Source organism: Chiroxiphia lanceolata, chromosome 9 (genome assembly GCF_009829145.1).
Source record: "Chiroxiphia lanceolata isolate bChiLan1 chromosome 9, bChiLan1.pri, whole genome shotgun sequence".
In the NCBI taxonomy this organism is placed as follows: Eukaryota; Metazoa; Chordata; class Aves; order Passeriformes; family Pipridae; genus Chiroxiphia; species Chiroxiphia lanceolata.
Window position 1 is genome coordinate 4,058,273 of NC_045645.1, and position 17,393 is coordinate 4,075,665.

The following is a 17,393-nucleotide window of genomic DNA, read 5'->3' on the forward strand; positions in this document are numbered from 1 at the left end:
TGTCTAATGAGTGGACAAATGGCAAAACATGTATGAACAGCAGGCTTCCCTGGAGGGGGCCAGTCATTGCATCCTCATTAGTGGGCTCATATCTGTACAGATCAGAGGTTTCTCAGCTCATTCCTTAGAGAGTTCGCAGTCAAAAGCCAAGATTTAGGGAAGTCCTGGGCTGTTTTGATCAGTGAAATGGGTCTAAGTTAGATAAGGATAATATTGGGCAAATGTGCATGAATACCATTTAGAGTCAGGGTTTCAGTGTGGATGGGTATAAGTGTCTGTGCAGAGCAGTGCATTTAAACCAACTGACCAAAAATGCTTGAGCTTTCCAAAGATACCTTGAACTGGAGTATTTTTCTCAGTGAATTGCTTGGGATTTTCCTCTTGCCTCAGCTCCGACATGTGGCGGGTGGCAGGTGGTTCTCCGTCATAGGAAACAGTGTTTCCCCTTCAGATAGTCTCTGTATGAAATCTTGTGTTTCTTGTGTTTCCTCCCTCAACACATCCTGTTTCGATTTCTTTCAGGCTGTTCCCGAGACTGCTGGCATCAAGTTTCCTGACTTCAAATCTGCAGGTGTCACGCTGCGAAGCCAGAGGGTAGGCTGCTGTCCTGGTCCCGTGGGATCTCTGTTAATGTCTTTCAGTCTGCTTGTCTCTCTCCTCATCTGTTCTCCTTTTATAGCTAAAGAAAGTCAAGTTCTTGCCTCTAAAATAAGAAAGGAATTCCATAAATGTGGAGACTCAGAGACCTGGAATGCTGGCACTGTCAAAGGCAGCTCGTCGCCTTGCGGAGGCACCTGAACTTGCTGGTGTTTGTTGCTGGTGTGCCTGCTCTGCTGTTAGACACGTGTGACAGACCCAAATGGAGCTGTCCAGTCCAAACAGAGCTCACAGCCAAAACTAGTAGGCCTCATAAAGGACATATGTCAATAGCTGAGAAGTGCTTTCAGAGTGGTTTGAGTTGAAAGGGACCTTAAAGATCATCTAGTTAAGATCGTCTCTAAGAACTGGATGTTCAGGTCGTGTCTTGAAAAAAACAGAGGCACATAAACACATATGATCTTTAGCCTTTCTGTTTCCATTACCTTAAAAAATATTTTTTGGAAAAACCCCTCTGTTTATTGTGCTGCAGAGCTATTCCTGAGAAAAGACTTGACACCTGCCTCTTAGCCACAGGTTTTGGGATATTGAGCAAGTTAAACCTGCTTGGCTGACTGAACGTTTTCAGAGGGGTTTTGACAGAGAAATCCTGTGTGCCCAGTACAAGTGCTAATTTCTAGTTGCTTTACTATAGCAAAGCTGGATAAGTAGGTTCCTTGCCTGGCACCCTCACTTGGCGTAGTAATTTAAAAGACTGTTTTTATGGAATGTTCTTTTGTTGTCAGAATAGTTTCAGATCTTGCTGGGAACAGCTTGGGGCTGTTACTAGAAATGTGTTTGGGATCATGCTACTTTGACATAGAGGTGCACGTGCATGTTAGAGGCAGGATGCCTCAGCAAGGTCATTGCTGAGGAGCCCCTGGAGTGTACAAGTGCCACCATGTGCAGGCTACCTGTTTGAGTGAGGGGCTACAGCCTGGAGGAAATCACAGTCAAGAGACAAGCAAGACTGCAGTGCATGTGTTGAGATTTATGGAGACGTGGCAGATGTGTTCTCCGGCACTAAGATAAATAGAGTAATTTATGGAGATTGATTTGGATTTTGAAAACTAATAAGTGGTGGTTAATCTTTTCTATTTTTTTTACCGCCTCTGGAAGAGAAGCTGAGCAATAACCTATCAGTGATGGAACCATCTGGCAAAGCCAGCAGCCTTTTTGTGTGCCAAACAGGCAATTCGAATCCCAGCCTTCATGAAAATGGGTGCTACATGCTTTTATCTGTTCCCTTTAATGCTCACAAAATGCAGTGATAAGCTGAGGCATGACAGTCTGATTCAGTGACTTTTAGCCTGCGGTATCCAAGCTCCTGGAATGACCTAGAGCAACTTCTTGTGCTCTGCTTGAAATTTTTAAGGAGATAAATGCTGTTATTAGAAGTACCGGTGGTTTGTGAATTAAAGAAGATGGTAAATCACTGATCTAGGTGAAAAAACAACCCTTTGTTGTTTGAAAATATGAAACCCACCCAACAGAATGAATTCATTTGTGTCTTTTAGCCAGTCACCTGGCTTCCTTATCCAAGTCTTCACTTTCTAAAATGGGAGCTATTAGACTCACTTGCTTCACAGATGCATGATGGGGAGAATTAATTACGTGAGGTCAGTACGGGCCTTTTGAACTGGTAAGAGGTGCTGAAGTGCTAAATGGTGCAGAGTTGACAATCCATGCTAATCCAAATGATTTTACTTGTGGGATTTCTGTGGCAGACCCTCTGCACTCCAGTGGTGTGGAATTGATCAGGGTGGGAGCTGACTGGGACTAAGTGAGGAATTGGGATGAATTGCTGGAAACTTGTACTCTGGCAACGTGCAGCGTAAGATGGTTTGCCCTTAGCACATTGGAAAATGATGTCAAAAAGCTTGTGATATCCTGCAGTAAGTTCTTTTGCCTGAGGACCTAAAGAGTTCCCCACCTTTTAAAGGCTTCTATTGTCCTCCTTTATTTTGTACTTTGCTACTGTGCTTTACACTTTCCTGGTTAGGCGAAGTTGGATTTTGTACTGAGATCAGGGCTCAACCTCTGTCATGTGTGAAAAATGTACCATATCATCCCCAGGATAATAGCACTTACTCTTTGATTAGAGATTTTTTTTTTTCCTGAGGATTTACAATTAGTCTGAAATCTTGAGTTAAAATTAATTTATAGAAATGAGTCCTTGAAGAAAAAGTTAGGAATCGGTATTCAACTTAATTTGTTCCCAGTAGTTTTTATGACAATAGCCCTGGCTTTTCAAATTCCCCCTGTCGTTACAGCTTACAAAATCTTATGGACAGGCTGAATTTGAAGACTGTTTTTTTCCCCCTTAGGATTAATGGTCACTTACAGCCATTATTCTTCATAACTGAAAGTTTCTCCTTCAGCAGACGCTGAAGAGTAATCTTCTGCAGTGAGTTTGACAAGCTGCCTTCTATCAGAGTGGCTTCAGTCTCCCATTGTTCTCCATGGGACTGTGGCCACAGGCAAAGAAGGCCACAGCCCCCGTGCCCTTGCTCTGCATGGGATTTCCCCTCTGCCTCCTGACAGCACAGGCTGCAAGTTTCTCTAAGGCAATGGGAAACTGGGCATTATGAAAAGCTTCCTCTTAATTCAAGGCAGTGTATTGCTTTGGTGCCACTGAGAACAGGAGGCAGCAGCAGATGTTTTGGAAGGGGGCAAGCCTTTCAAGAGTTCCTTTCCCTTTGCTGTTAGTAAAACCGTGTTATGAAAATAAGATCAGAAATGTGTTATTAATCCTAAACATTGCTTCTGGAAAATGTCCTGTTATGCCAGGCCTGCTCAGCTGGGAGGGCAGACAGCCAAAGAGCCAGAGGACATAAAAGGTGGTAGGGAATTTGAACAGGGAAAGGTGAGGAAGAGATTAAAGGAAAGCAGGGAGCTATGAGGAAGGAGTCCTTTGCTGAGGATCTGCCTGAAGGAAAGGAAAATGGGAGCAGTTGAACTTGAATCTTTTCCAGGACCCAGACAAACCAACAGTAACCACACATTTGTGATCTGGGCATCATGTTGCTTCTGTAGGGCAGAACTGAGTTTGTTTTGGTTTCACCACAGTGTTTCTGTAGCATGTCATGTTCAGCTTTCTTTTAAGTTTAACCTTTGTCTTTGACTTCATCGTGTTTAAAGTGCTTGACTTTGGCATACCTAACATCCCTGCACTTGTTTTGAGTTATTCTTCTCTCTTGACCCTATCTGTGAATTTTAACTTATGATTTTGGTACTGCCGTTGAATTTTTGCAGCAGTGCTTTTAAGAAGGAAGGTGATGCATGGAAAGGGGTGCATGTTTGTCCCAACTCCTGCGTGTTGAGGGATACATCTGTGTCCTTGCTCTGTTGTCATGGGTTTGGAAACAAAGGAACTGGAAGAGAATTGATTGAGTGATGTCTCATCTGGAAACAAGACAAAACTCCATGATGAAAAGGAGTTTGTAGAGTTCTCAGTCTGCAGAAAGGACTGAGGGATGTTCCAGCTTAGTCATTCAAAGTTGGCCTCCTCCCCTCAGAAGAGGCTTCCAGCCAGCAGCCTGGCTCCATATGCTAACTGGGATCTTGTAGACAATTTGCCAGTTGAACAAATTAAGAAAGAAGTAGAGGAAGGAAAATTACAAGCAGAGCTTTAGTATCCATTGATTCAAATATTCACACTCAACAGTTTTTAAATATTTAGTAGCCTGCTGAGCACTTTTTTTAGCACTGATTAATGAATAAGAATTTACTGTGGTTGTGGGGGAAAAGCGTGTGTGAGTTTTTCCTTTTTTTTTTTTTAATTTTTTAAATTTTTTTTTATTTTGTCAGAGTGAGAACTAAGTACTTACTGCACCTCCAAGGTGAATGATATTTCTAGAGGAAGATGGGGTTGTGTGTATGTGTTTAGACATGTTTATTCTCTGTATTTGATCTGACCTGTAATTAAATGGCCAAGCACGCTGCCTGTCTACTCTGCAGCGGAGACTCTTGGCTCTGTTCCTTCCCTGTCATTAATGCAAACCCAGACCTCATCGGCTGTGAACATGGGAAACATCTGTCTGTCCTCCTGTGATCAATGCTGTCCCTTCAGAGGTTCAGCTTTGGAAGCAGTTCCATAAAATATCAGTTATTTTTATTTGGATTTGATAAATCTAATTACTTGGAGCAATTAATTATTTATTTGTTTTGTATTGATTGCACTCCAAGGCATCCTGACATCAATCTGATGGAGATCAGCACACCCTTATTAGTTAGGAAAGTTTATGTTTCCAGGTCTGGACATCCCATGGATTAGTTAGCTGAGATGTGCTTGTTGCTTCTGTTAGCAATTTTTCATTAGCAGAGTTGTATGTTTTGCACTCTACGAGAGAGTGGGCAAGAGTAATTTCCATGGGGAGCCTGACAGAAGTGTGGAAGGGAAGTAGTATTCTCATTTCTGTGAATAAAAGTTATGAACAAATGATGCAGGCTGGATCGAATTCATGTTGTGGTATTGCCATCTATTTGCTGTATTATATGCCCTTTAATTAGGGCCAAGAGAGTGCTGGTGCATTTCCTAATCAAACTCCTGCCTGTAGAGAATGAAATAGAGCGAAAATATTGGTGCATTTATTTTTAAAGGGAACAGCAAAGGATACAAAATCTTGAATGAACTACAGAAGGTGAATTCAGCACTTCTCTCCCTCCATTCTTGTTCTTAGCTAAACTAGTGTTTATTAGGTGCCTAATGAAAGGCACCTAATGTTAACTTGCTGAAAGAAAATGCATCCTTTACCTTTTTCATGGAGGTTATTGGAGTGAGAGAGCATCTGGACCAAAGCCTTAGTAGGTTGTCAGGTGTAAAGAGAGCACTCTGGGTACGGGAATGGGGTCTTTAAAATAAGCTGTAGTTCTGGAATGGACACACTGTGTTGCTGCTTCTGTTGAATCATCCAGTACCAAACAGTGCCCATGCAGCACGAGGCCTTTGTTTGTCAGTCCTGGCCCAATTTGAGAGGCTTTTACTACCTTTGTGTGCCTGTAGTGACACAATCCTGAGTACCATTCATTAGCTAATTTTATTGTATGTAACTTGTGCAGAGCTCCATATATATCACTTTTTTTTTCATTAGGGTAACCAATATAATGATCAGACTGTGATTAGTCACAGTGGTTGTTTGCATTTGTGTGAGTGTAGATTCACTTAAATTATTTAAGAGAAAAGCAATGTCAAGACTAGATGCATGTTTTGCTACAGTTTCTCGTGTCTGATCTGGAAGTTCACGAAAGGTTCTTATAATATGGGAGAGTATCCTTGGAGTTTCCCCTCCTGTGGGCTGTCTTAGGGCCCTCCCTGCGATCACAGCACACACTTCTGTGCTCTGGAATTGTTTCAGTCAGATGCAGCTTAGGGGCTGCAGCCAGTCACGTTTTCTGCAGCCACCTCTACAGGTCTCAGCTTGGTCTCCATGCCTGTAGTGAGAGGCAGGGTAGGACTGCAGGGGGAACCTGCAGATCTGCTTAAAGCAAAGTTCTGTAGTGTCGTTCTGGTAATGCGTTTTTAGCATCAAATAGCCCCCAGTAGAAAACGTCCTGTGCAGCTCTTTCTTCTGCACCATGTATTTTCTTATTTTTCCTTACACAAACACTTTCTGTAGTCCTTTTGCATTTATTTTACAGGCTTGTGCTATTTTTAAAGCAAAAGGTATTTGAGGGCAGGGAATCTCAGGATTTGTAAGTGGTAGATAATGCTTTGCTTGCAGGAAGATGACCACCTTCTAAATGGCAGGCAGTCCTGGCAAGGTGTGAATTCTTCTTGTTTTCTCAGTTGTCTTGTTTCTTGTCACAAACTGTGTGTCAAACTGGGAGAAAGCTGGTGCTTTCCAGATTTTCAGCCATCATTGTGTGGATTCCAAGTAATTCTAATTTTAGGCCACCTGTGCAGTGTCAAAGCTATCTGTACCCCCCCTTCCTAGGGGAGAAAGGGTGGGAGAGTATAAAAACCTTGAATACCTTCTTGCCTGCACTGGTGAAAACCCATTGTGCTGTGACATTGATGCTCCAGGACCTTTGGTTCCTTTAGGAAGTCTCTCTTAGCTTTACCTCTTGAATCAGTGCTACAGATGAATAACGAGGCATTAATGTTTATAGGATCAGTGAACTGCTACTTTGCCATATGCCTACATGTGCTGTGCTTCTCTGGAATCTGTTGGCCTCCCTCACCTTGACAAAGCTTTCACTAAGTGTATTTCTGTAAAACTGGTTTAGTTTACCAGGACAATTCAAGTACAGAATTTATATTTTTGCACAGTTGATTTGGGAATTTGTGAAGTGTGTTTAACTTCAGTCCAAAAAACCCCTGAAATAACCATTTACATAAGTTATTATAGTAATGTTTTCTTTTTAAAAGATTGGTTTATTTAGCATTAAGCCTCACTGATGGAGCAAGTTGGTGGTCATGTGCCACCCCAAAGAGATGGCTGTGTGTTTAATGTCTTACGTAGTGTAGTAGAGATGGCATAGTGGTATTAATCCTTATTTTTACCTGTCCAAAATCTTGGTGTGACAGATCAGCAGGCACAGACATAAGACAGAGTCCATAGCCGTAAGCTGGGGCAGAGGGAAGCATGTATGTTCTTTGAGGCAGAGAATACCTGTGCAGTTCCACACTTTTCTGACTTTTGCAGATACCCATTGCACGTGCCCGTCCACCTTCCGCCGCAGCACCTGAGTTCCGAGCAGTGAAGCACCTCAGAGTTTCTGAAACGTGCACGTTCGCATCCGAAATTGAATTTCTCTGTTGGGCTTTTTTAAATTCCAGAGTGCTAAGACTAAAGTGCTTAATATGGTTCTTTTCCTTCCTTGAGTCTTTAAGCTGTGCAGGAGCGGAGGCTCTCTGCTCCCGCAGAGTAGAGCTGTGCAGCCCAGGAAAGTTTGACCTTCAGGCAGAAAATGCAAAAAAACGTTATTCATCTGAAACTTTAGCACTTCTTCCTGGAAACCCACTAAACAATTCAGTGCTCTAAAGATACCTATGAAGAAAGTGCCTAATGAGAAAGTTGTTTTTTTTTTTACTGCTGAAATCCACCAAGAAGGTGGTTTTCAATGTCAGTGAGCTGTATTATAATGCTGAACAATACTGGTGCTGGTGCATAAAACCCCAGGTTTACAGCTGTACAGGCACAGGTCAGATGTGTGGAGATTTTAGGATTATCAGTTTTAGGACAGTCATATTGTTTAGGGTTAGGGAAGGTTGATTTTTAAGGAAAAGTTTATCTCAAAATTGAATTAAAATGAAGTGCAGCTTGGGGAGGGGGTGTGAAATATTCAAATAACCACTGATTAATTTTAAAAAACTTGTATTTTGGTGATACACCAAACAAAAGGTTTCAGCACAAAAGAGGATTTTGATGGGGGGGCTGGGCAGTTGTAAGCACCAGAAAAGGAGCATTTATGAAGAAAGTGATTAATTGAGAGCAGGACATTTAAGATGGCCACACAGATGTAATCGCTTGAGGGACCTGGCTGAGTGTGTCTGTAGATCCTGCAGACCTCTTCCATTCCTACTGCAGATCCCCATGACAGTCTCTACTTGCCAGGTGGTGATGCTGTAAGACATACCAGGGGACTGTGTTGCCAGCTCTGTTGCTACTTAGACTTCATTACTCTACTAAAATAGATTCAAATACATTTACAACTGTGCTTAAAAATATTAGCATAAATCATGAAAACTGAATGGCACACAAAAATAAATGAACTGAGTCTGTTTGGGGAGGCTATATCTTCAGTTATTCCTTATGCTGTTTGTTCATTTAATGAATTTTGCCAATTAGCAATTAATTTGCAGTAGGTCTCCTAGTCATTAGTGTGAATTAGCAAGGTTTTGTTGGCAGAATGCCTCAAACATTAAATAAAAACCCTGTATCATGCAAGACCTCAAGGGTACTCCGTGGTGAGACCCTCTAGAGAAATGGAATTGCTCAGGGCCCACCCCTGGTCTCTGTGTGGTGGGTTCTGGGTCTATTTAAGCTGCATGGCCCAACTCCCAAGCCATGTCCTCCTCCCTCAGGGGAGAGCAGAGCAGGTCAGAACCGGTGCATTCCGTGCCTCCCAGGCCAAGTGCACGCCAGTAGATTCTGCTTATCCCAGGCTCCTCTCTGCACAGGTAGGCTCTGGTACTGTGGCTTTGTGGTGTTGACTCACACAGTTTTCAGTAGCTCTTTATTTATTTTTCTCTTGGTACATGCAGTTCATGTGTTTAATGCAGGTTGTTTATAGCAGGGACAAAGGATTACAGTCCTTAAATCAAAAGCTGCGTTTGTGTAATTATAAGCACAGGCTGGTGTTGCAAAGAGGACTGTAGGGAGAGGCTGTCAAAGGAGAAGAGCATCCAAAATATAGTAACCTCAAAAACCCCGGCTAATCAGTTTTCTGACGGGAGCAATCTGTTTCCCAGGTATTATTATTATATGGGGACTTTAAAGATAATAAATAACAATAATAGTCTACTATGAGGAAGGAAAGAAAAGGGCAAATGCCATTCACCTCGGAAGCTGTGGTTGCTCACTGGAATTCTCCGAGGAACATAATTTTCCTCAGCCCCTGCAGAGGATTCGATCCGTGACAACACCAAGAAAATGCCAGGAGCTGTGGTGTAAGCAAGAATATTGCCCAGAGTGGCATTTCTGTTAATGCAGAGATATGGCCCACAGAAACCACATGTCCCAGTGCCCACATCTCAAGCCAGAGAGCTGTTCTCTGGGCCACTGGCTGGGACTTGTGGTCCTGGCGGATTGCCTCGTTCTTTGGGAATGAGGGCAAGTGAGCACCACTTCCAGCACTCTGGTGCTTCTCTGGACATCTGCTTAAAAGACCAAAACACAGAAGGGCTTTCTGAAGTAAGCTTGGGCTTATCAGAGCTGTGCAGGGCATGAAGGCTTCTCTTGCAACAAGGCAACCCAGCTAACGGACCCTGGCTAACAGATTATCAGCAGCGTTTGAGTAATAGACTGCTCATTTAGTTTTAATACATTTTGCATAGAGAGCAATCAGCCTTCATCAGTCTTAGAGATGAATTGGCTTAGCCAGCTAAATTCTAAAGATATTAGGCCGACAGCAGCCACATAAATCATAACATTTTCTTAATGATGGTAAAATTAAAATATACTCTTGCTTTGAGAAACCAATGAAGCCTTCCTGTTTGCAGGCCAGATCCTCCTTCCTGAATTAAAAGGAAGCTTAATTGATGTGTTTTTAAACTAAACTCCCAGCCCCACTCCTCCTGAGCATCTCTAGTGTTCCTTTCTTTGAAGTTAAATTAATTTGTCCTGCTTCTCCCTGCTCCATCCTCTAATCTTCAGGAGTGTCAGTGAACACTTTGGCTCAGTATTCATTGACCAGACTCCTGTGGGACATGAGCCAGATGTGCAAAACCATCACAGCTGAAGGCTTTGCCAGGTTAATTGTTTCTGTTGCCAGTAGTTCCTTGAGCTAATGGAGGCCTCCCAGGAGAAAAGCTTGTGCTCTTCCTCTAACCAACAAACCAAGACCTCCTGTCTGTCCACCTAGCCTAGCCAAGGATGAACTTTTCCTATTTCTTGTCCTTTGTTCCTGAAGCTGGGTTGGTGTCCCGCGGGCTTCTGCCAGCTGGCGTTAAACAGAAGGGAATCCTGCCTTTGGCTAGAAAGACCATGATGCTGGTGTTGGGGCAGGGGTGAAGACAGACTCTCAGGGCTGTGATAATCACACAAGTATTGTGTGTCCAGAGCTCTTCAATGGACTCTGTTAACTCTTCGTGTCCCCCAAATTAAGAAGTTCCAATTGGTGCCTCTTGTTGTCATTTTTGTGTGGGGCAGGGAACACTGGAAATGATGGGTCTAATCTGGGAAACTGGCATTGGGCTGTCTGTTTTTGGCGACTTCAGCATGTGACTTAAGTAAGGTGACCACAGGATCCCCCAGTAAGCTCACCTGAGAGGCCAGTTTTAGGGTGGAGTGAAGAATGTCTCTTTCTTCAGGTCATTCCCAGCTGTGTTGGGTTGGTTTGGCCAAGGTTTGGGCCACTGATCAGTAAGTGGAGTACAGGAAGGCTGCAGGATGCTCTTGCCTCCTGGCTATTCAATGCCCTGCTGGGCAGCTTGGGTTGGTGATGGGCACCCAGGGGTGGATGTGGAGGGGCAGCCTATGCCTGGATGCAGTAACATGTTTGGCAATGTGACATTGAGAATCATTTCTTTCATGGGGTGTCTGCTAACGTAGCTGAATGCTTTCATTTTTTCTTGGATATATCTGCAGGGCTTAGAAACCTGCTTTCTCTGCCATATTGTGCCAGCTGCATTTGTGCTGCTGGTAATCTAATAAATGCTTGGTCTGAGCAGCTAGCACTCCTGCTAGAGCCCAAATGAATGCAGAGGAAGGACCCTGCTAAGTGTATGCATTCTTCCTCTCCTGACCAGCTCCGAATCTCTTTCATAGCTCACATCTGATGCTTCCTCTCTCACCTAGCCCCTTAGCTCCGATGTAAATGTGTGTGCACACTTCCGCCAGTCAAGTAACTGTGCTCTCTCTGTCTCTCCCCTTTGTTACAAAGCCTGCTCTGTAAATGAATCCCACAGGTCTGGGGCTCAGCAGGTAAAAGGAGAAGTGAGTCTGTTAGCGCATGAGTCTAATCAGGCCGGCTAAAGCGAATAAAGTAGGGCAGCATTGCACATTAGCTGCTGTGTAAATGAGCCCTTTGATGGGCTGGGCACCGCAGGAGAGGGTTTGAAGCCAAGAAGAACTTTTGTTGTTAATTCAGTGACACATGGAAACTGTAAAACAGCGTGTCTTGCACACACACGAGAGAGAAAATAAAAGCCCTCACGACCGGGCTTTTCAATACCTGCCCTCGGACCTAGTCTGAAAACTTTCAGCCCCTGTCTCCCTCTCTTACCACTTGATTTTCCTTTCTCTCCCTTTCTTTTTTTGTTCCCCCTGCACTATAAAAAGAAAAGCTCTCTTGCCTTTTGAACTAGACGGCTGTGAGTGAGGGCTATCTCTGAGCTGTGTGGCTCTGTTACCTTTGTGTTCCAGATGAAACTGCCAAGCTCGGTGGGACAGAAGAAGATTAAAGCCCTGGAGCAGATGCTGATGGAACTCGGAGTAGGTGAGTAAAGGGGGCACACGAGAGAGAAAGAGACACACAGAGCTAGCCTTTGTTCTCAAGATGGGCTATTTTTTCCCCTAGTAATACAGCCAGTTTCTTGAATAACAGTATGTGAATGGTTTTTAAAATATTTTATGTGTTTAAAAAAAAAAAAAAAGAGAGAGGGTAAAAGCCAGAACAAGATGCACAGGGTTTTTTTCTTTTCCTCCCAGTAGAAAAATCTTTTAAAAGAGCCTTTGTTTCTCTCTTGTTTGGGCCTTTTTAACCATCAAGAGAGGCAGCACAGTATTAGGAAGGCAAATCTCAGCCTTGCCAGGAGAGGTACTTCTAAGTGTGTTAGTGACCATGGCACATGCATTGTTCAGGGCTGCCCTATCTCACTTTTAAGGTTCATTTCCTCTTAATTTACTGCTCACGGTGGCAAGTCCAAAATGCATCTGGGACTGTTCATCCCCCCTTTATAGGTTGCATGCTGTGTGAAAATCTGGAGCATCTCTGCTGAAAGGCGAGTAAACACACATCCCTCACTCTTGAACTCGAGTGTCTTAGCAGCAGAGAGAAGGGTTCACTTAACACATACAATACCTGCTCGTTGCTAGAGGGGAAGAAGTGCAGCCCATGGCCAGTGGCTGCTCTCCGTGCAGTGGGTACAGTTTTCAGGTGTTACAGGTCCCAGCATTCAGTCCCTCTTGATTAGACACCTGATGATCCCTTCCCTGTCCCCCCCCCTCGCTGTGGCTGGGGGGATTTAAAAAAAAAGAAAAAGAGAAGAAAAATAAAAGCCTTATTAGTGATTTACAAGAGATTACTGAGCTTGCTCCCAGCACTGGCTTCTGTTAAGTCTTGTTAGTTTTTTGGGTCGACTGGTTTATGGCTCTGTGTGTTGTTTAGGAGACTGTGTGCAGTTCTGAAGGCCTCCTGTGGCTGGTCAAAGTGGCTCAGCCAGGACGGTTTCCCTTTTCTGCTGTAAAACTAAGGGAGTTACTGTTGAGGGAAGCCTTGGGGAAGGATGTGAGTGCTTCTGAGAGCTCACTTTCCATGAGGATAAGGAGGGGTTCCTGATTCCCCACTCCTGCCTTACAGAACACACATATCTTGAGGGCTTCCTGGTGCTCCAGCCCTGCTGTGTCTTTGAGTGCAGAACCACACCTGGGCTTTGTGAGGGTGAACACATTGCTGGCAGGAAAGGGTCATGTGGGCAGCCCTGCAGACAGGGGCCATTGAAATATGTCAGGGCAATCGTGCAGAGCTTCATCCTTTTCTTCTCCAGAACTTGCAGCTCTTCCTGGCTCTGTGTGTGTGCATGGTGGGGTGCAGCAGAATGCAAGGCGTGGGGTGGTGATCTGCCAGTCCCTGCTACAAACAGGTCTGTAACAGAGCAGTAGAGCAGTTCTCTGCCTTAGTCCTACCCTGGGAGGAGGACAAGAGAGGCAGGGAAGATCAGCCTGTCCACCCTTTTTTGGTAAAGGTGTAGGGAACAGCAGGAGCTCTTCTATCGTCTGTAGCAGTGTGGACACAGTATCTCTGTAAGACAGAGCTCCCTTCATGTAACCTAGTGAGTAGCAAGGTTCAGTCATCTGGTCTTATCTGTATCTTCCATCATCCTTCACTTGCTGAATCCAGGACTTGCAGGTTCACCCTTAGTCCTTGGCCAGAACCAAAGGACAGCCTGAAAATTCAGGTCTGCAGCCCTTAGGGATGGCTACTGATGCATATGATGGGAGTGAAGCTCCTGGCATATATTTTGTGGGAGTGAAAGGGCAGCCAGGACCTTTCTAGGGATTTTCCATTGTAAGGTTGTAGGTCTGGGTGTTTAACAGAACCCCTTTTTCTCCCTAGATCTCAACCCTATGCCCACAGAGGAGATCGTGCAGATGTTCAACGAGCTGCGGAGCGACCTGGTGCTGCTCTACGAGCTGAAACAAGCCTTTGCCAACTGCGAGTATGAGCTGCAGATGTTACGGCACCGCTACGAGGCCCTGGCCAAAGCTGGGAGCATTGGCCCCCTCAGCGTGGAAGGTGCCCATCCAGATGGCCAGACAGGGCTTGGCATCGAGGAGGGCAAGGGAGATACCAAGGACCAGATCATTGATGTAGTAGGAGCACCACTGACCCCCAACTCGGTGAGAAGGAAGGTTGGGGGGGCAGAACAGGGAGCACTCAGGTCTCCGACGCAGATGCCCTGACGAGCGCTGGGGATGCTGCCCTGCTCTCCCTCCAGGCATGCGCGTCCAAGGGAGCAGAACACGCCTGTTCCCCCCCAAGTCCCAGTGCTGCTCTCTGGGATTGTCTCCTGTGCTGGACAGTGTTCTTGGTGCTACAGGTGGGGTCAGCAGGGCTTTCTACATCCTGCATGCAGGCAGATGGCTTGACGTGGGTGCCACCGTGGACCAAAGCAGCGAGGCTTTGGGTGATGAGAGCTTGCTCTAGGGCAGCAACAGTACAGCTGCAGGCCTGAGGCATTTTCCGTCTAGACACAGTCCCGTAAGGGTTGCTCAGCAGAGGGAAGCGAGTGGGGAAAGCAGTCTTGAGGTGATGAGCCATGACCTGCCCGAGACTCTGGGGTCAAGCAGTAGCCTTGCCTGGAGCAGGAGGCTTGGGAAGGAGAGAGGTGTTTGAAGAGCGAAGGGGTGTTTTTATACCCTACTTCCAGTGCCAAGAAAGAAAAGCCAGACCTAGGGGTTCTTTGAGTGCGAGCCCTGTGGCAACGTCCTGTGCATGTACCTCTGCAGGATGTGAATCACTGGCCTCTCCTCCCTGCCTCCAGGAGGGCAGGCTGCCCAGCCCCTCACCACTGCCTCAGGGCCAAGGGTATGCCTGGGGATCAGCTGAGGCTGCTTTCCCCTCTGTGCAGTCCCCTGGCACAGCTGAGCTGAACTGCCTGATGAAAGCTGCCCATCTCCACACCGTGGCATCCCCGACGCCTCAGACACACTGCCCCTGGTAGCGGCACAGACCCTTACTTTCTAAAATGTATAATGTATTGCAGGATATTGAGAACACCTTATCTGTCAACGGCAGAGGCGACTCGTTAACCTGGACTTGAGTAATGTCCTATTTGATTGTGACAATATGGAGTCGTAAGGAAGAGTTCCACTGAGACAGGTTCATGTTTGTAAAGGAGTCTTCTGAATTATTTTTTTTTTTCCCTACTGCATTCAATCTGGAATCTCACCCCTCCCTCCCTCTCTCCCTGTGGTCTGGAGTGTCCTGGTTTGCAAACTTTTCGGGCTGATTTACAGCACACTTGCTCTCCCTTGGGACTTGGCTTGTTGGGAAGGTGGAAGAGGTGGTGGTGGTGGTGGCGGCCATGGCTGCAGGACGAGGGAGCCCACGCATGTGTTTCTAACCACGTTGTTCCCCAGTGCCACCTCCTGGAATTGGAAACAAAGGGGTGGGCCCAGGCAGCACAGAGAGGGTTAAACTGACCTGGTCTCTGACATATTTGAAAGAAATATAATCAAGTTAATTCACTGCAAGGCAAATTCAGTACCTAAAGGGCCCCCATGTTAAATACAGCACTGACCTTTACCGGCTGATTACACAAAGACGACACAATTAGATTAGTCCAAGACAAAAGGTCAAGCACATTCACACTGTGACCATTTTTTGCTACCTTTTGAGGGGGGGGCAGAAATTACATCCCAGCTGGAGAGATGTTTTGGAGAGGAGGAGAATGGGACTGCTGTACCGTGTTCTGCCTGGCTCAGATATCTTTGGAGGGTCAGGCAGGACCTGTCACTGTTCTTGCCCTGAACCTTTCCTGCGGTTGTTGGGCAGTGTGGTGGTGGGAGAGATCAACAGCCTGCAGCCCACAGCTGGCTTTTCCAAGGATAGGCTGAGCTGAGTGGAGGTCATGTCCTGGTGATGGTCCCTGCCATGCCCAAAGCCGGCAGGAGCCATTCTGGTGCCTCTCATGCAGCATCATGGCTGAAAATTGGCCTCTGGAAGGTCGGTGGGCTGGGTCAGGGCTGAGAAGGGGGGTGGCTGGGGCAGTCGCTGGCTGTTTGACTGGTGGGGTGCGTGCACATGTCCCCACCCCGCACAGCGATTGCCCCGAGGTGTCCCAGGCCCTGGTGCAGTGGGGACAGTGCGGGAGGCAGCGGGGCCGGGACACGGCGCTGGGGGAGCAGCCCCTGCGAGCACAGCGCTTTGCCCCTGCCCCGGGGCACCTGCAGGGGCAGCGCTGTGGGGGTAGGAACAAGCAGCTCTGGAGGGCAAGCACTGCCGTGCTCTGTGGTGGCAATTCCCTCCCTTGCCTCCTGCAGCCGACACCTGCCCTGCCCCTTGTGGAGGCGACTGAGAGGTTTAACCCTGCCACGCCAGCCTTGAGCTCCCAAGTTCAAACCTGTGCTTTGCCACTGAGCTGCCGGGGCCTTTGGGGGAATCATTTAATCTCCCCGCTTCAAATTCCTCTGAGTTGGAGAATCCCTCTGTGCTGTCTAGCGCTGCCTGTCCACGGCACTCTACATGTTGGATTAAGCGTGGATTAGTTCAGCCTCTAAACCAGCTGCTCCCCTGAAGCCAGGTTTGTTTCCCTGGAGAGAAGTATCTTGCTCCAGATGTTGAAGGGAGTGAGTGGCAAAGCTGGGAATAGGACGGACTCCTGACTCCTGAGCCCTTCCTGACATGCCTGGATTCATTTCCAGGAATTGGAATGGATGGGCAAAGGCACACCAAGCTCTTCTGAGGTACTGTTGTGTCAACAACTGTCTGCCACCACCCGCCTTGGCCAGCAGTGGGGATGGGGGACATGTGAGCAGGGTGTGTTAGCCCAGCTTGGCAGAGGCATCTGCTTGTCTCTGCAGTGAGAGCCCGTGGGGCAGCGGGAAGCCCAGCACTGTCCTGCCCCACTGTGTCCACCACTTCTCCCCTGCTCTGGCTGCCTGTCCACCCTCTCCCAGGGGCTGCGGTGCCCATTGCTGACCATTAAAGCGGAGCTGGGATCCCCCCAGTGCTGTTTGAGGCTGACCCCGGTAGGGACTTTACTCGGGGCCTTCGGGAGGTGAAAGGTGAGCCGAACTCGGAACAAATTAGTTCCAAGCAGAAGTTCAGCCAGTTACTCCAGATTGGATCCTTTGATTTCCGCAACTCAGACTCCACTCAGTGATCTGTAATGAGTGACTCTCAGAAATCCTCACATTGCAGCACTTTGTTCCTGAGCTCACAAGTCAGCCCATTAATGGGTAAAGGAAAGGACCTTGAGTCTAAGAAGTCTCGGGTTCAGAGTCAGAATTATTTGACTTTTAAGCTTCCTTTATCTGAACTCCTGCTGACTTCTTGTTTTCTGAGCCTGTTTGAAAGCTAGAAGTTACATTGTTAAGATCAAACGTTCTCTCTTTCCAGATGGAGTTACAATATCTGTCTTTTATATATATATATTTTAATATATATAGTGTATATATACCAGGGTGTATATATATTCCTCTCTTTTTTTTAATCGTTCTTTCCATTAAAAGAAACTAGACTTGTAAGCTCTTGTAAATTATAATGTAAAACATTTTTTTTAACCAGACAGTTCCCAATTTTGCCCGAGGCAACTGGAATAGCTGTGCCACGGAAGGCAATAGGAAGGTGATTAATATGAATTTGTGACATATTTGAAAGATGGGTCTTTTGCCATATAAAGATTATCAAACACATGTGCTCTTCCC

At 46.1% G+C, this 17,393-nt stretch overlaps 1 protein-coding gene across 2 annotated transcripts in view; it reads left to right on the top strand.

The window, feature by feature from the left end:
* Positions 1-17,224, top strand: part of DMAP1 (DNA methyltransferase 1 associated protein 1) — a 30,697-nt gene extending 13,473 nt beyond the window's left edge. The window contains exons 8-11 of one of the 2 annotated variants that reach the window (XM_032696811.1): positions 523-594; positions 11,667-11,739; positions 13,579-13,862; positions 14,729-17,224. In XM_032696811.1, coding sequence (XP_032552702.1) covers positions 523-594; positions 11,667-11,739; positions 13,579-13,862; positions 14,729-14,785 — 486 coding nt within the window. In that variant the 3' untranslated portion in view covers positions 14,786-17,224. Of the gene's footprint in view, positions 1-522; positions 595-11,666; positions 11,740-13,578 lie in introns of both variants that reach the window. The other variant, XM_032696810.1, reaches the window with a different exon arrangement.
* The last annotated feature ends 169 nt before the right edge of the window (positions 17,225-17,393 follow it).